This window comes from Polyergus mexicanus, unplaced genomic scaffold (assembly GCF_030449975.1).
Source record: "Polyergus mexicanus isolate NDT 795.1 unplaced genomic scaffold, iyPolMexi1.0 SCAF_11, whole genome shotgun sequence".
NCBI classification, from domain to species: domain Eukaryota; kingdom Metazoa; phylum Arthropoda; class Insecta; order Hymenoptera; family Formicidae; genus Polyergus; species Polyergus mexicanus.
Window position 1 is genome coordinate 9714905 of NW_027223331.1, and position 20396 is coordinate 9735300.

General features: G+C 36.8%; 1 protein-coding gene across 3 annotated transcripts in view; it reads right to left on the bottom strand.

Moving 5' to 3' along the window:
- Window positions 1-3693: 3693 nt before the first annotated feature.
- The window catches only part of LOC138937698 (cell adhesion molecule 1-like), a 114893-nt gene continuing 98190 nt past the window's right edge, over window positions 3694-20396 (bottom strand). For all 3 annotated transcript variants that reach the window (XM_070304215.1, XM_070304214.1, XM_070304216.1), the window contains exons 7-9: window positions 14917-15029; window positions 14618-14691; window positions 3694-8708 (exon numbers count right to left, since the gene is read on the bottom strand). In XM_070304215.1, the coding sequence (XP_070160316.1) occupies window positions 8626-8708; window positions 14618-14691; window positions 14917-15029 (270 nt within the window). In that variant the 3' untranslated portion in view covers window positions 3694-8625. The remainder of the gene's footprint in view (window positions 8709-14617; window positions 14692-14916; window positions 15030-20396) is intronic.

The window sequence follows — 20396 nt, forward strand, 5'->3', positions numbered from 1 at the left end:
AGTCGATACGGAATCGCAAAGTTCCCGTACGAGCGGGAGTGAAATTCCGCGAGGACGTATGCGAACTCGCAAGTGGTTTCGATCGATCTTTTCCGATGCGTCCTCTCTCTGTCTCTTTCACCCTCTCCCTCACTATTCCTTTCTCGAGAAGCAGGTGCGCCTTACCGCTTCGTTTTAACATTCTATAATTCAGAACATGAGAGAGAGAGAGAGAGAGAGAAAGGTGAGAAGGTGAGGGAGAGAGAAGACGGAAGAGAAAGAGAGCGAAAGAAATGACCAAAGATGGTGAACGATTGCTGCGAATCGAAGCGAGTACACTGATATATGTTTCACGCGGTTGAAAGTTTTAGGATTACCAATGATTTTCTCGCATTTCCAAGTACCGAAGAGGTAGCGGGAGCGCCGGATCCTCCGAGAAGAAGCAATCGTATTCGGACCATTAACCCTGATGCAACCAAATTCTAATATGCAGCACGACAGACCGAGGATGGGTTAATCATAAATTATGATAAAGAATATTTTCTCCGATTTAACACCAAAAGTTAAAAGCATATCCCCACTCATTGCTCTTATCATGTCTGTATAAAGAGAGAAAGAATTATATATATATATATAAATAAATTTATAAAATTTATTATAAAAAATTTATTATACGCGTCAAATAACTAATGTCTAAAGAGAAATTCCTTGCGCACGATAGAAATCTAAAATATTTAAGAGCAAAATTTTCAAAATTTTTTTCGTCGCTTATTATTTATCAATTTATCAATGTATCAATTTGAATATCCGATCCATCAGTTTAAACCTCTAAGCATACGTTCTTGCAATATTACAGAAATTCGATATAGAAGTATGACGTTGCTATTCGATAAAAACTCATCGATGTATGACTTAAAATTTTGTGCAATAGTATTTTTCAGTATTATCAAAAACGTTATCCATTTGCCAGGTAGCGAGCAAAAGAGCTTCTGGCAATAATCTATTTAAATATCCGCGCGCTGCGTATGCGTGCCATTTTATTGCGGATTATATGTGAAAAGCGTGACTTTTAAATTGGTTGCGACAGATGCGCGAGTTTACACGAGGAGGGTTTAATTCGTTATAATCTCCCGAGTCTCGAGTGAATTGTCGTGACTGCCGGAAAAAAAGTTTCATAGATTTCGCGGGGAGAGAGAAGATGGGGAAAAAGTTAAAAAGAAAAAGGAACAAGAATACGAAAGAAAAAATAGGGAAAAAGAATAAAAATGTGCCCCGACTTATGAGTTTCGTCAATGATAAGGAAACTGTATACTTTGGAGAAAGATAACTGTACGCTCGAGGTCGACGGCATCTCGTCACCGTTGACGATATATTAATCACAAGATGGTTCAATCAATCTGGAATTTATTATGATACCGACTTCCTCATTCCGACAATCCGACGTCGGAATAATTTTAATAAAGCACCAAGGTCACATCTCGAGGGATTATTCATGAAAATCCTCTCTTAAACATTTGAATATCCGTCAGCCATAGAATAATATCGCGATTGACTCGATATTAAAAAAATTCGGCGCATCACGATTATGTTCCTCGCTGGATCTGATCTCGGGATTGTTTGAACAAAGTTGGGGTAAAAAGCGACTTATATGCGAAGATCACGCGGGAGAAAGGCAGACGCGAGAGGATTAGCGCACGGACAGATGTCAACTGGCAGCATAATTAATTATCTCGCGTTACCGAGCCAAAAGTGATATGTTCGGTCGTTAAACGCGGTCGAAAGGGAGTATCGAGCGGGGCTCGACGGGGGCTCGTTTTCCATCACGGCCCGTCGCGCGATTTCGTCCGCGTGTCGCCATGTCAAGTGCATTACGAGACACGCACTCGTGACGTGTCGCGCGCACTCTCGCTTATAAATCAAGCTTGTCCATCCGTGCCAATACTAACCGGATCAAAGTGAGTTTGTAAAAGTCAAGGGGACGTGGAGATGAGTTTCGCGCGCAACCGTTCTCGTTTTCGCGTCCGCCTCTGTTCCAGACCGATCGTCCTCTTCCCCTCATCCCCCTTCCCTGCCCATCTCCTGTCCACCGCTCGTTATACTCTCTCCTTCCGTGGCGCTTATTCATGTGCCGGTAAAGCGATCGATGTTTCTGGCACGAGCCATGCCGTACTGTATCGGATATGTGCCAACAGATAGTATTTGTCCGCATCGCCTGATATCGATTTTCCAACGGCGGCTCATGTACGCGGACTTGCTTTATTACGCATACCGTGGGAATTGTTTGGTCCATTATGATAAGAACCGATTAGACGAGAAATCAATATCAATCCACAAAGATTGTGCCGAAGACGAAGAGTTTCAAAAGAAGGAATGAGATTTATCAATCGACTTCTCCGTAGCTAGTAGTAACAGTCAATGAAAAGCGCGACACAGTTTTGGTAACAAGAATTTTTAGCAATCGCGCATACCAACAAAAACTGCAATAATGGTATTAAATGATATAAACTTTAAGCAAATATTACAATTATGTTGAAAATATCGAATATACTTTAATACACAGACTGCATGAAATATCTGTCATGATTAATAAACAAGCAAATAAATATATAATATGTATAATATTATAACTTTATGTGTGTGTAATAATTTATACTGTAACTTCAAATAAATGTGGTTAGCATGGTATGCCAGTGGAGATACTGATACTAAATAAATATGGTTAACAAAGTATGTCGGTGAATATGATAATTAATTCTGTGCTTATTTCTGAAGTGAAAGCACGTACGTGCGTAGAAAATATAGTGATGCTAGGTGATTAGTCATGATATTATATTAATGAAATTGTATTGTAGAATAATTATACGATTCTGTAACATTATTATAGTCGGTATAGTGCGGCATTATAATCAAAGCACATACATTGTAACTTACCATGCGATCCCCAGCTTTAGCTCTCCTTGATTGTAGGATTTCGTGAATTTGCGGCAATCTTTTCCGATAAGGCCCGGTAAAATATGCATCGATACATATTCAAATCTTAGCGTACACCTTTCCTTCTCCTCTTCTTCGATCTTCTCTTTCTCTCACGTTTCGTACAAGTCGTTAGCGTTAATCGCTTTCCGATGGTCCGCGATCAACCGACTAAGGAAAAGGGCCGATCGACCAACCGTTTACATCGCTCGGAGATTTCAAATTCTATCTGGCTCATCCTATGTATCTCTCTCTCTCTCTCTTTCTCTATTTCTCTTTCTCTGCTACGCTCTATTATTATCTCTGAACACAAAGGATCGCGGTTACTCGATGCGTTTATTCTTCATTGAGTTCACTGGCCCTGATCTGCGAATACGAGTTGTTTCTCTCGGCAGAATTGTTTTACAAATTATGAAATTAATAGAAAAGGAAAATAATATTAATTGTGCGTGTTAATATCAACTCGCTCGTCTCTTGTTCGGATTAATAATTGGCGATTTTAATATTAATTTGCGGTGTAAAGGCCTTGGCCATTGTTGCCTTTACATAAAAAAAACCGATTATATCATAATCTTAATTTTAACTATTTCCATCTTTCTTTTCAATCAGAATACGTATAGAAAGTATATATCAAAACGCTTTAGCAATAAATAGTAGCGATAAATAGTTTTTAATATTTATACAATCTGTGGGCTTTCTTTCGGGGATAATAAAAGCAGGAAATATAATGAAATATGATTTATTACTAAAATCGCGAGATATATACATTAGGCCATACACATAAGAACGTAATCTTTTTCTCGTAAGTTTCTCGATATCTCTCGATAGAGCGGAACATCACATGCGATTCTTCGTCGTCGTAACGGCGAGAAATCTCTTGCGCGATTACCGTTTTGAAAACAGGCGTAGAGGTACATATACTTGTTTCCGACATTTTTACTGTGTGTGTATCTGTATGGGTCCACAAGCTCGTTACAACTGAAAGCTAACACCGAGTATACCGTCTTTTTTTTTTTTTTTTTTTTAATAACTACATCTCACGCGCCTCGCGAGAATGAATTTATGGGGTTGCGCTTTCGCGTGCGCGCGTCAATGTATTTCTTATTTACCTGTATTGGCAGTGTCCCCGATACTTATCTCGAGACGCGCCATTTGAACACTTCCACAATATATGGCTAAATACTTTCGCTATCTTTCTGTCGGATGCGAGATTGACAACCCGCGTCCGTTTAATCACGCACGAGACTTCCGGGGTACGAAGTCCTTTGTCCCCTCGAGCAATTTATTATTATACATTACAACGCAGATATATACAGGATATATATACAATTCTTGCTCGGCCAACACCGCCGTAAATATCGGAGATATGTCCTCGATAAGTCGCAAAACATACTGCCGCCCAACGACACTTGAAAGCAAATGAAAAGCTAAGCCTGCTTCGCCGTAATATGTAAATGTAAAGTGCCTCGCGTTCATCTATCGTAATCGCAAAAGACATATCAGCTATATACATTTTTTGTACGTCGAATACGGTTAACTATGCGGCGAAAATTATTAACTATATGACAAAGCGTGATAATTGGAGATCGAAAATAACGATGATTTATGTAAACTGCGAATTTTATGCATCGCTATTTACATTGGGATTTATCGTATCAATGAAATGTTTTGAATTACTGTATTAAAAAGCGTCCAATCGATCGTGTTCCTTATTAAAAAAAAAAAAAAATCTTGGTCTGATGGAAGTATATGGTAATAATAATAATTATATGTGAAACTTGCTGATTTGTGCGAGTTAATAAACGAGCCTGATCAAAACGGCCGTTTTGTTTACTTATTATTTTTTAATCATACTTCATAATAACCTGTACTTGTTTGCACTTTTTAATCAATGTTAATGATGTATGTATATGTGCATATTCCGAGAAAAGAGTCCATATTGATTTTTAATTAAGAATCGTAGAAAAAAGAAATCAAAGGAACGAATATTCGATGTGACGTATTATTATAACATATACGTAATTAAATACGATATATATATATATATATATATATATATATATATATATATATATATATCCTTCGTACTGTCGCAATGACGTGTCATCTTTTTAAGCCATGACGTGCACGTTGCGAGAATTAATGATAAACTCTTGCGCTCGAAACTTTATCTCGTGCCTTTGAAAGTTCCGACAGGTCTTTTGCATGTCAAAGAGACACCACGATCGCGCGAAATTTTCAACACGATAATTCGTTAAAAAAAATCATATGCATTCTTTCTTTTTCTCACAAATTTTCTTTCCCGAAACGTATTCCGCTTGCGCCTGATTCAACATTTGCCGATAAACCGCGCGCAACAGCATTCCGGCGCGATTTACGGCGGTCTGAAATTGCTATAAACGAACAGCTGTAGACTCGCATTCCTTTTTACAGGTTCTCGCGACTTCTCGTATAAACGCGACGTATACCGCGAACACAATCCCATGATCGCCTTCTTGCCGTTATATAGGAAGCTATCGGTTCTGAAACGGGAAGCGTGAAACTGGAAGAGCTTAACTATCGTATTTGTTGCGCGTTGTTGTCGATAAAAATGCACGCCGAAGGGAAACGAAACAAAGTGAATAAGGTAATATCCTTTCTGCATATGTGTCTATGATACTTTCGTATCGCTATATGAGCTATATCGCCAATCGCTCTTCTAAAATATTTAATATATCTAACAAGAAGTTGTATGTAAATTTCGAAAAAAAGCTAAAAAAACAAATTGTATAAAAAAATAAATTATACATTAAAATATTTCATACTAAAAATAGTTTTACGTACTATTATAAGTGGATTTTGATGTGTATTATGAAAAATTATTGTATATACGATTAAGGACACGGCGGAAAGCTCTACGGTTCGCGCAAATGTCTGGAGATAATTTAAATATTTTATCGAATCGGTCTCAAAAATGCTTTTCAGTAAACTATTATGAGCGATTTCTTAATCGTATAATCTCTTGTATATGAATATTCTTTCACCTGAATTTATCGTGAGAATTAACATCCATCTTTTTCAACTATAGATCTGCTTCGTTGAAACATCGATGTCCTTTGAACGGAGAGGATTTCGTCGATGCTTGCGTTCCTTACGAAAACCTGGCGTGATATGATATTATATTTATTATGCGACACACGCGATGTCGATCCGTCGATCGTGGCGACACACGACTATACATGCGAGACACGCAAAAACATACCGTAGCACGCACCCTCGGGATGCGGAAATGTAACAACTATTAATCTCGGGTGAAAAAATAACGCATTTCCACGGAGAGTGTTGTATAAATATCCATGTCAGCTGTGTGTACGTTGAACTTTGCAAATTAATCGGCTTACGTGCATGAATCATATTTTCCGATCGTTCGCGATCGCTGATGGCCGCCGCTACCTTTCCGTGTGTGTATGTTTATATATGTATATGTTTACATAACAAAAAAATAAACACTTCACGCAGCTCTCGTGTTCGTTTCGCATTTTCTGCACAATTTCGTAGATATCAAACGCATAGGGTAAACAATAGGCCGATAGGCTTCTTAATTTCTCATGGGGCTATGACTGATAAAAATCATATTTTCAATTTGTTAATTTTTAAATATATTCGTTAATATTATGAATTTGTGATGATTTAATTAAAATTAATCAATCAATCAAAACGTGATAAAATTATATACAAATTATAATTATAATAGGAAAGTATCCAAAAATTATTGTCCTTATTAGTAAATTGAATATAAAATAATAAATAATTTTTAAAATTTGCTTAAAAACATTAAGCTAAAATATACATAATAATTTTCTCCTTAATTTTATAAATTTATCTAAGCTTGATATTATAAGCTTAACTTCAAACTTCAATTTCACATATTTTAAGAATTTTAATAATTCTTGAAGAATGCTTAAACAAGTTACAAACAGATGCGAAATGATAATAAGATAAACTTGAGCATGTATTTTGATATATAAACACTTTGTAAAACAATAAATAAATTTTTTTCAAGGCTTACCATATTTTTTCCATATCGTATAAATACGATTTTGTCCAGCGTTACTGTTTACCCTAGTAGCAAAATACTTTTCGTCGCGCTTATCCAAGCTGAAGCGGGTTTTTGGGCGTAATATTGTATTACCGTACGTAATAAAAGGAGAGAAGGAGCGTCTATGCAATTGGATATCCGAGTTTCTTCTTGGCTTCTTACATTAATCACACACGTACCAATTAAAAGTTATAATTATAATGAAGGAAGCTTACGACGGGGCTCGATGAAAACGTGTCTATCTAAGGTTTGTTATATTTACACTCGGTCGCTGCACGATACAATCGATAATGATTGCATCTCGACGACAATTGCTGCGCCCATTTATCACTGACAACGATATCACGTCGAGAGGGTTCTCGAATCTTGTGGTGCAACATCCTCGACGTTTCTTTTTCAACAAAGTTATGATTTTATGAATTTATATTAAAAAACAATTTGCATATAATAATATTTTGCTTTTAAAGCTACTTCCCCGAGATATATTTTTCGTATACATTGTTATTTCTGTATTTTTATTGAGATAATTCTTTCAATTAAGATTTTTGATAAATATAAGCAAGAGAAAAAATACAGAACATAGAATTTGCATACTTATTATTTCGTTAAAAAAATACTGCAGATGTCAAAGGCGTTGCACCATAATAAAAATTGCATATGGGCTCAATATACGTCATTATCTACACTGCCGGATGCATTTCTAGCTCGTTATATTCTCCTTTATCTCATTTTTTTAAATTCTCACTTTCTAATGTTGTATTCCTGATACGGCAGTAAGATATATTTATTCTTCTTCTTGTTGTTTTCGACGAAAAATTTCATTTTTCGTCTATAATTCCGATTGACTGCATTTCTCTTTTCTTTGAAGTATTAGAAAGAAAAAAACGTAAAAAATTACAAATTTCTGGGAATTCAAATTCAAAAAGAAAACAAAGAACAATCTAGTTTCGTTAGTCATGTTACATTCTATTGCATTTCTATTGAATGTATTTTTATAATTTGACAAATTTAATTCTAAATTTATTTTATGATTGTAGAAGGAAAAGTTTATTCTCCAAGTATATGACTAAAATGAAAAGTTAGGAAAGTTTCTTCACATTATCGAGAATTTGAATCCCCCAATACGACCGATTTGAATCTATTTCATGAGTCATGACGCAGATATCGACTGCAATGAAATCGATGCTCGCCGAGGAGGAATTTCTCGTACGTGCAAGAACTTCATTGATGTGTCCATTTGATTATATATCGCGTACTTTTTTCCGCGATTAATTAAACTATCTAAGATTATATGTGTCGGAGAGATACGGGCACAAGATACTCTCGAACAAATCGTTTCTCGTTCAATTCGATACTCTCCGGTCTAACGAGAAGGCGCCGCGACGTAAAAAAATCACGAGGATTGTTGCAATAACGATTGATAAATCTGACTAATACATCCTCCGATTTTTCTCGTCGCAGTTCGCTTCGTATTAAGATATGATTGTCTTTCATCACGAAACTTTTGTTGCTTCTCGCCTTTTGTTTTTTTCCGTGAATCGCTTTCTCTCCCTGTTTTCTCTCATGTTAGAATCGTCTTGAGTTCCTCGTCAAAGGATCTACACGGGCAGCAGAAATCGTTGCAGGGCCGCTGCCGCCAGCAGACATAGCGAAGGTGTCGTCAGGGTGGCGAGACCTCGAACTGCAACACGACGAATGAAAAGCTTAGAAATTACAGATATAATTTATTATCAACAATATCCTAACAATTTATTTTATAACTAAAATGGGAGGACTTACAACTTATTTAATTTATTTAAAGCTGTTAAAAACTTTTACTGCAATACATCTTTATATCTTTTATTTATAAATTAATTACTACGAAATGTTTTATTACATTGCTCTTATAAATTTTTTTGTTAATATTTTTTCTCGTGTTCGGTTTAGCGACAATTGAGTCTAAAAAGGATTTTGATTTTAATTTGAGTGACAGTGAGATATTAATCGTGTAACATTCACAATTATTCCAATCAGCCAGACGAAGATAAAGATTACATTATAATCTAAATAGAATAGAAAAAACATCACTTGCCGCAAATTTCTCATTGTCACATCGGTACGAAATGATATGAATGAAGTGAATACGCGAAAATATGGTTTATATATACGTAACTCTAGAAATTATATATTAATCTATTTCGTGTGTGTATGTGGTTTGTAAAACTAAATCCATTCACCACATTATAATTTAAATTGATTTCTGTTAATAAAACTGGAAAAAATACTAAAACTAATATAAAACTCGCTATATAAATTGTTTAGGAAAAAAACATGAATAATATAGTTTAAAGATTTATGTAAATTATGCGCGTATATAATTTATTTACAGGATCTGCAATAATAATTAAGGATTCTAAATAAATTTTTCTTCGAACAGGAGACAGCCTGTGGCATCGAGATCGTTGCCTCCGTGGCGCACGCGTGCTTTGAGATAACTCAATAAGCTACTCTTCTTTGAAGATGCCTTAGCTGAAACGTGTAACTTTCGGATACATCTCGTAACGAGATGAACAACTTTGCGAACGTCATTCTCATTCTTATACTCCCTACTACGCATTAATAATACCGATAGTTTCTTTATTTTGGTTTTGTCTTTATTTGACTGTGCCAAAATACGCGTAACAACGTAAAAATTTAACAGAGAAAAATATGGTCATTGAATAAAAAATCAATGCGCTATATGTATATATATACAATATATAATGTATTACAGCGAGTATCGTAAAATACATCACGCAAAAAATATTTTTACCACAGAAATGCTTCCTACTCACGAGAATATAAAATATTAGATATAACAGGCACATCAATTCATCGAGAGAAATTATAATAATCCAGGACATAGTCCCACTATTTCAATCACGTTAATACTTTGTTATAATAAAAATAATAAAACCATCTTTGCCCATCTTTTTTCCAATAGTTTCTCTCGCGTTGACGAGAGATCATTCAACCGTAATAAAGCCGAACGAGAACTCGCTACGTCTTCTGTTATAATATTTCTGACACAAAATAGGAATATCACGGATATGCGACAACTTGACCGTCGTAGACCGCATGAAAAAGCAAAACAATGTAACCGCCATTCAGGTAACGTAAATCGGATAGACAATACCAGTCATCCGTATGACAACTCGAGAGTCCTGTTCAGTTACTAAAAATCATCTAACTACTCGATATAGGTTTTCAGCGTTATTTCATATTCTCTCTCTCTTTCTTTTTTTTTTTAGTCGAGAACAAGCCAACGAATACGTGCGGTATTTCTATCCACGCTTCGAAGAGAACGGCATTCAGCTCATTCCGGAAATATAAAGAGAAATACAATATCGTCGATATAACATAACCCAGCCGGAGCTATTGTCGGTTCACTCTCTCGCTGCGTTTCGATATTATTTGTGAAAAGAATAAAGTTACGCGTATAGTCTTTCCGCTTTTCATACAAAAGTTACGCATTGAAGTATATGATCGAGGGTCGCTACCACCTGTCTCGAACGTGTCAACGCTCTGCTATTATTTCTCTTTTGTGATTTTTACGAAAAAATGTATGCGATGAAATCTCTGGAGGTATTCATATCGTAGCGCTAAAATTTTATCAAGTTTTAATTTAATTTTTTGTTTCTTATATTGTATTTTGCTTTATATTCTCCGTTTTTGTAGACAGGATTGCAAACATAAAAATGACATTTAATAATTACGTTAATTATCGGTTTCATGTTTTATTTTATAATAGCAGCTTCAAAATATGTGTTTACAATTCTTTTTTAAATATATGATTTAATTTGTTACTTTCATTATTAAATTACTAAATTAGTAAATTAGTAATGCGACGAATATTCTCGTGTAACGTATAATATTTTACTCTTTATAGTACAAACATAATTACGTAATTAGCAAAATATACAGAAACGAAACATTACGAGAATATTTTAAAGTGATGAATTAGCTCATTTTGTTCAGTTAAAATGAATTAAAGCTGGCCAAGTCGAACACCACGACGGGATTGATGATGACCCCGTGACCGAGTTAAATAGCGACTAGGTTAAAGAAGGAAGAAGGGGTAAAAAAGGGGGGAAGGAGGTAAAATAATTCAAAAAGTCACGTAGAGGGAAACCAGAACGAGGGAGCGAGGCGAGACGCAGGGAGACGATAAGGATGGCCGTTGATAGAAAGAAAACTGATAGTTGGCGAAGGTTCGAGCTATACCTTATAAGGTAGCTCGGCGATAAATGCAGGAGGCGTAGCGAACGTCGCGTAGGGCGCTTCCAGGAACGATTCCGCCTAACGAGAAAATCGAAGATCGTTAAGAGCAATTTCTTCGAGTCGTTCGGCGTCTTTTCCGGTTTGCCTTGCCTCTTTTTACCTGTCCTCTCCTTCCTGCCTGCCCGTGCCGTTCGATCTGACTTCACCGACCGGCGCTCCATCTCCTTCCCTTTCTCGCGTGAAAGTATGTGTTCCACCGCGTGTTCGTTACCCCTTCGTGTTTATTTCTTTTATCCTTTTACCCCGTGTCTCGTGCAACGGTCGATATTCGGAGAGGCTCGCTTATACAATTAGGCCGAGTGCTATTCGGCGGGATATCTAACGACAACAAAAATATGCGATTCTTCCTGGCGTTTCGTTTACTGTTACGATGAATATCCTCGATAATTCTTGAATATACAACTATATGGTAAATAGAAGTACCGATCGCGACAGACGTTATAGAGATTATCATTCAAGAGTGCTGTTATTCAAGTAAATTCAGGAATTATTTATGATTTGAAAAGAGGAAATATATCATCGTTGTCTTCTCGCAAAAACTCATTATTATTATTACGCTAATCGTTCCAATTAATCTCTCATTTTCGTCAAATTGAATAAATTGGGGCTTTTAGTGTCATTGAAATTTTACCCTCGAGGCACCTCGACTAAACAATGTGCGAATTGGCTCAACTTATGACCGGAATATTTCTAGACGTGACGCGCCGCCCATTGCCAGCACAAAACGTCCCGATAACTGAGCCGCGTTTGTATGCGCCGAAATGTTTGCCGATTTACAATCGCGTAGTTATATGCGGAGCTAGTCAAATGCCGCGCATTATATGCATTGTAATTCCCTCAGCCCGCCCGCGGGATTTGTATTGCGCGGCGTGACGCGATAGAGCATGCGGCTAACGCGCATTTGATTATTCTCGTTACGCATTCGTAATGCATGAATAGCTACGATCTCCTGACATTCTCAAAAATCGTACAAAAATATTTATCTTCTGATCGCAATGCAATTGTTATGTAGTTGAAAGAAATTTCATTTCGATCGATCATTCGCGCGACACATATTCATAAGCGAAATAACTTTTCAGACAAAAATATTTCTCGACGTATGTCTCTCTCTCTCTCTCTCTCTCTCTCTCTCTCTCTCATTCTCAGCCAATTGTGTCGCAAAGTGACAAATTATTGATTATCTCTTTTTTATTTATTTTCAGTATACTATTTACCTTGTGTCATCTCAATCGTTTCGGGCATTTTAATGCCGACAATTCAGCGACTGTAACTATAACAAAAATATAGAGCGCGCGACAGGTAATAACACTCTCTAAATTACAAACGAGAAACGTGTCCGCCGCAGGTGTTCCACTGGTTGCGTATTTTTCGACGTATTTTTCACCAACGGTGTACAATCGTGTACAAATGTGGTAAATCGTTGATTACCTTTGTGAGCCTAATAAAAGAGAGATACGCGAGCTCGAAGTGAGCTCGGTGTGAATCGCTGGCTGATCGGCTGTGAGGTTCATTCTCGCAAAATTCACTCGAATCGAAGTACGATGCGGAGAGTGTACCCCATGATGTGCGCATCTCTTTCTCCCTTTCGCTCGGCTGTTGCCATTGCGATTTCGACAATCGGTCAACTACGAGTGTCTGCCGTTTCCACGAAAAATAGCGTGCTTACATCACAACGATATATTGTCATCGCACCGCGTGTAAACGAATGTGCTCGCAAAAAGTCAATTTATGATTCATCGACCGAGCCAAAAAAATGCTATTGCGGTGAAATTCTTGTGATACATACATACATACATACATACATATATATATATCGACACATATATACACACATACACATACACGAGGCATATGCGCGCGTGTAACGCCACGTGAATTTCTTATTGTAACTTGAATTGCGTGACGCGAGGGATTAGTTGATAAATATTTAATCGCGTTGCGCGCCGGGCGTTGCCGGAAACGCGGGTACATACGAGACACACTACTGTATATGGTTTGATGAATCACGTATCCTCCCTCCCTTTCTCCTTCCTCTTCGAATTCGCTGTCGTTCCGATTTTCTCCCTCGACGATATCTCGTGCAAGGGAAACGAAGTGTTTCCGCATCACCGTAATTTTGCCCTTATTGCATGTATGCTACGCATGTATCGATTGCCTTATAACACCGATCCGAAGATGAAAAAGGTGGGTCAAAAGAGGAAAAACAGCAAGCAGGAAGATGAAAAGTGATCGGAATTAATTTAAGTTAGAAATTAAACGCAATAACGAAACGCACGTTTGCAAACGAGGAGACGCGGTGAAGAAAAGGTTAAAGTAGCTGCAGGTGCAATTGGGCAGACGTGTTGCGCGAGAGCAGGTGGTAATGGTTGTAAATCATTGTCTTAATTTCTTCCCAACCATTGCTTTCCCCACGGGTTTCGTCGACTCGCCGGACCCCGCCGGTCCCACGCTAATTTTGCATACCAAGAAATAATAAATTCCCACGAGTGGTTACTTTAAAAGAAATGAACAGAATATCGATAATTGAAATTCGCTATCGCGAGTATCTCCATTTGAAGTATGACTAGAGTTTCTAATTTGATACGATCTATATTCGAGATAGAACTCTATTTATAATTTCTCAAGTTGAATAAATGTAAAACTAGGTAAATGTAAGGAATAAATCTTGAATTGGCAAACACAATCGTATATTCGAATTAAAATTGTCATGTCTAATTATAGAGAGAGTACATGCGTAATTGTACTCTATTCTCACCGACTTCTCACTTTCGGATCCACCGGTTTATTATTATTTAACTATATACGTCCACGTGTATACATATATGTGCGAAAATGATTCAATTCTCAAATTCTCTCTTGCACGAGGTATGATTTGTTCTCGGCATCAGACTACTGCTATTTCAAATTATGTACAATGTAGACGATTAAAGATTTTGAATCATGGATTATAATTATTAAATTTGTCATTTTATTGCACGTATTTGGCTTGCCGTTTCCATCTAGTAAAATAATACATATAGAAACATAAAATTTAAATGCAGATATTAATTTTATATATATATATATATATATATATATATATATATATAATCTCCTGATTTTGAGCAAGTATCACACGTTATTTTAAAGTTCTCTTTTTTTACGCACGTGTTTATTTTATTTTATTAAGAATAGCCAGTTTCTCGGGCTCTAGGTAATTCGATTATCGTTATCTTTTCCACGTGAATTCAATCTCGATTTGTTCGCCGGTTATACATCGATTGTATGCGACTTGTCATATTGTAAACTTACCGAACACCTCGGTATTGCGCGTTTCGACGAACGGGTTGTCGACGTCGTGACTTGATCGCACCGTCGCCTCGCACCTGCAACAAGACATTCGATCATACTTTCGAGTCAGAGCGATGGTTTTTCTGGCCGATCAGACAAAAGGGTAAATTATCGCGCTTGACCGCGCGAAACTCACGTAAAACGAACTCTTGCTCGCGAGCAAGTGCCATGTATATTTATGGGGTATGTGCCGAGGTGCCATAAGCAACGGCCCCGTCGAACGACGGGAATATACTACACGTTGTAAAAACCGATATTACCTGACGTTTATCTTGTCGCTTGCGAGATGACCCGGCTCTAACTCGAGCTCCAGACTCGATATCGTTGAGTACAGTCCGTGTTGCTCGAGCACAGTTTCCAAATCGGATTTCACCTGGAAAAAAACATCGTTCATTGTGCAATGTTTTCCCTCGCGGCGACCAAATCCGATTGCATCGAAAGTAACTTTTCGATTCCGAGCATCGGGAAAGAATGAATGTCGCAACTTTCCATCGAACATGGAACCATCGATCGATCGCTATTACAAGCTTCGACAAGCCTATGTGAATAGGCCCAGCAACCGTCGAGCTATAAATAAATTTTTTTGTTATCACTCAGAATTGCTTGCATCTGTTTAGATTAGTTCTAATTTTACGTGATTAAAATTAAAACTTGGAAAATGATCAAATCTGCAAATAGAAATGGTTAAGAAAATGGAAAAATGTATATATTAATGTATAAAAGGGTAGTTATCTGCGAATGGAGCGAATGGAATTATATTCGCTTTTAGGAAACATTATTATTCCAATTTCTAATCTGTGTTGATTAATCAAAGTTCTCTCGGGACTACGAACCTTGTGTAAAAAGGACGACATAAATTGCAGAGCATATGGCGCAACGATATGTGCGGGGTAATTATACATCTAATAAATCGTAGACTAATATCGCGAGGTTCAAGAAGCAAGAGAAGAAGGGATACATGGGGTGCATCGTCTCGGAGTACGCAAAGACATCGAAAAGAAAATAGGAAGTGTAAATGTGATGCCGCAGACCGACGATAATACACCCGCACGTTGCTTCGACGTGATTCCGCCGATTCTACCAAATGTACATTATGTAATGTGATACAGCAAACAAATATCGTTTAGAGACAAAGTTAATATCGGCGTAACAGCTTCAACATTATCGTCAACTTGATCAAGGGGTATCGTATTAAAATGAAATTAAATGTAAACAGATGTGTTGACAAACAACGCGGATAAAGTTCTCATTATTATATATGAGATACAGTTTTATATATAGTAAATGTACAATATTACAGTCGTTAATTCAGTAAATGTGTTTTATAAGAATTCTTTGTCGTTAAAATGCACAGCAATTAAAAAATACAGGTGTGAAAAATATAGAATTACTAAGAAACTCTCTTATGTATGAGAATAAACATTAAATAAATAAGTGCTCTACATAAAATATATTACGTATATTATATATTATATATAAAAGAAAGGTTTATTTATCTTATTTTAATATGAATTTTTTTATCATGATTATTTCTATACTCTCCCTTCTTTCTCTCCTGTTGCATTAGTGTATTAAACTTTCTTTTTTACAGATGTGTGCTTAGTGTATTTATCGTTTCTGTACAGATCTCTTTATTTTCTACCTGATACTTTCTGAATATTTATGTGTAATGTTAAAATTATATGTGTCATTAAATTAATAAATAAATAATAAAATGCTGCATATAATTTTGTAATTCAAAAATATATCTTGAATAACAAAACTGCAATAATACATCAATTCTTCGTAGAAATGTCCTTTATCCTTTTTATCTTTATACTTTATTAATATCAGAATGATATCGCTCAAAGAAACGTATGCAGTTGGCGCACAGGCATCTTTTTTTATTATAAATATCTATTAGCATAAAAGACAACGCGCAGTGAAATGTATTAACGCGTTTGTCAAATTCGTCATATTCGTGTCTTGACTTTATGCAACAGCCAGATATACGGACATCGTTTTGTAATTCAAGTCTTCCAAGTTCTTTATACACCGTATGTCGTACTTTGCGACTAAAATTTCCATTTTCTTTGCCGCGACGACATACAATTCTGCTCGCTTATTCCGCGCCGTCTTTTCTCCATCCAACTCTCTCTCTCTCTCTCTCTCTCGTTCTTCCAATTTTACTCCGCGCCGTAGGACTCTATGTGTCCTCCCGTTTATCTTCGAAAGTCGAGACTCAACCCCATCGCCTTCTATTAATAAACCACCTTGTGACTGCACTTTGCGCGCGTGCACGCGCGAGCTGAACTTTATGCGACTTGAATATTTCTATCGTGAGCGAAAAACTTTAACGCGAGCCGCGCGTGTGCGTATTGAGCAAGACGGGCAACGGTGCGGAAACGTGCGAAAGTTGACAGACGAAACTTCGTTGAAAGTTTCGACGCGACGCTCATTTGAAGTACAGAATTTCGTAATTAAGGTAACAAAATCGCGCGATTGCCGCGACACGATTACGCAAATGGGGCGAAAAAGGAGCGAGTTTGTGTTTCGTTCGAATGTTGCCGAGAGAGAGAGTAAGTCGATCGTCGCCCTGAATAGATAAGCGCGTCTCAAGGGAAGAATGCTGATGATGTACAAAAGGGATCCGATATTTCAAGAATGACAAAGATTCGACGGACATTGCATCGAAATATTTCAACGACCTGATATCGTTTCGGCATATTATCGATAAATTTTAACGCGCGCGCGCGCGCGCGCTTCGTATTTTCTGTATCGTTTATGAATTCTACAATGCTTCCGTCTGATTTTGTTGCCGAGCGCTATATGTCTCTTTGTAGCGAAACATACGCGTTCCATCCTGATACGCTACGCTGCACATTTGGCTGCGTATATTTTACTTTGTGCAGAAATACGATGCAATTTTATCATCTCTCTTGGCATATCTACGGCGCACTTATATATTTATCTTTGAGCAATTGTCGTCCGATAGTTTGTTTTGATGTCCACTCGGTAAAAAGCAACAATGATGTAAAAAAATATAAAGGGGCCGAGAAATTAAATCATTTTTAAATTACTCGAATATTCTTGATCCTGTTGGTTGTATTTACTGCGATTTACGACTGCCATCATATTTCCGACACCTCTTTTTTTATAATGATATATATATACATATAATATAACGCCAACAATTCTCCGATCCTGCAATTTAATTTTTTTTGTATTTATATTCCATCAAAATACAAGCAAGCTCCATCCTATATAAAATAATCTCCCGCGCGAGTTGCCTCCTCTCTCTCTCTCTCTCTCTCTCTCTGTCTTATTAACTTATTTATCGAAACATCTGGCGTATCTCTGATATCGATATAATTTATGATTCTCGACTCTCTCTCTCTCTCTCTCTCTCTCTCTCTCTCTCTTTCTCTCTCTCTGTATGTGTGTGTGTGTAAAATGTAATAGCTCTGACATAATAGCTTTCTATAATCATAAACAATTATACATAGCGAATATTTTCGTTTAAATAAACGTTGTAAAAGCCAAGATTTTGTCGTAAAAACTAATTAATCTAATGGAAATTAGTTCCTCTATGCTTGGCTAGTAATATTTACTCGGCAAAAAGAATTCATTAGGACTCGCGAAATAATCCTTGATGTATTATCGTCCCTTGCAGATGCGGATGATCGCGGACGTAATATTCATTGTGATGCGGAATGCCTAATAACGTTACAAGTCATATAAACATTTGCTTTTACAGCAACATAATTCATAAAAATACTCGTTCAACCGGTATATGACAATGCTTTTATATATCCTTGTAAAGTGGTGCCATTTTGGCTGCTTTTATATGACGACCACTTCACGACAAAGGGTTAAAAGGCGCGTGACTATTACACGGTTAGCGATCTGGAAATCAACCGCCCTCGCTTTTTCTCGCGTCATAATCATTCATAGTGAGCTTATTTTTTTGTGCGCGATTAGGAGAGTAAAAAAAAAGGCATTTTTTTTTTCTTAATTCTCCGATACATCTTTTTTTTTTAGCTCATGTATATCAAAAAATTAATATTTATTTCATAAAACTTATATATAACATAAACAATTTAAGAAATTATTAAGGCTCTCAACTGAAAATCACAAGTTTAAATAATCGCGGGCTAGAGTAAAAGCCCCATACTACCAATACGATATTCAACGATATTCAATTTAACTTCTTCCGGGACAGATCGAAAAAGATTATTTACCTTTCTTCGCACACAATTCTATTTTTCCAAAAATATTTATAATTATTAAACAAAACAAGAAAAAATTGAAAAATATTTGAAATCTCTGAAAAAATATTGCACATATATTGCCATTGTACATTAAGATTAACTATCCGAGAAACGATTTCGTATATTAAATCTCAATGTGCACATATTGTATATGTCGATGATTTAAAGAAATTAAAATATTAAAGATTGGATAATACCAAATGCTAAATTGAATCAATAAATACAAAGTTTTATCTCTCTCCGCCGATTGCAAACATAAAATTGAAACAGGGAGAATCCACGAGTATACTTGAGAAGAAGAGAACAGATAACAGATTTAAAAAAAACAGGAACTAGTTTAATCGATTCTATGATCTTTTCGTCACTCAACCTAACGACAATGATTCTCCCGTCATGCTGCTCATCCGCGACATATTTCCAAAGTTGGGGGAGTGATCGAACTTTTTCCCTTCGCAAGATTACTCGACTCGCGTTAACAGGTTTTTCGAGTCTCGCGACACGAACATTTCCGAAACAATATTACTTGTTAAGTGCTATACTAAACTCGCGCAACTTCTAATGGACGTCGTTGGAAGCGTTGCAAAGTTTTCTCGAAGGGAAAACGGGGTGAAAGGGGTGGGGGTATGTTTCCGCGGAAAAGGAAAACCAAAGTCCAAAAGATAAGAGAGAAAGTTTCGGCGCCGCCGAGTACGATCCACTAGAAGAAATGCTCTAAAGAAGCATCGCTCGTTATTGGTGTAATCTTTGACTCTTTAAAGCTTCGCCGAAAAGCACTTGCATTTTACGTAACGCGATTTGATTATTCTCGACGTAAGTGTAAGCGTCATGTTTATTAATGTTTTCTACGTGGCACGTTACATCTCTGCTCACCATAACCAGTGAATAATCTTTGCGTAAACGGTAAAAAAAAAAAAAATGGTCCTTCTTATGTTTCGCAAATTGAATACTCTCAAGACGCATCATATTTTCGGTATTACAACGCTTGAAGAAAATCTTGCAAGCAACACAATCCAATTATATAATCCGGCCTATTTACTTTGAATATACCTTTAAGTTTATTTAAGGTTGCAAACAAAGGAGAAACTGCCAGTAATTTTTTACTCTGCGTAAGTTACGATTGTCATAATCCTTTGCCTTCTGCTTGAAATAAGATTAATATTCTCTTTGTAATTTGGATCTATAGCATCTCTCTCCACCTAACACTATCTAATTGTTCCTATTATTCTCCTCCGTAGGATGAAAATAATTACGAGTCTGCTCCGGACAAAAACTGGAGCTGAGGTATTCGGCATTCCCTCTCGGTTCCCTTTTACCGAATTTCTTCCTTATTCTCGCTTAGAGTTAAGAGTACGTCGGCGTTTTCTTCCCTCGACAGCGCCGATAACGATACATCAATATGCATGCGATAGAAGCTCCGGCAGCCTCGAGCGTTAGGAGGATTGAATTATTCGTGACGAGAGAATGGAAACTTTGTAATAATAACGTGAAAC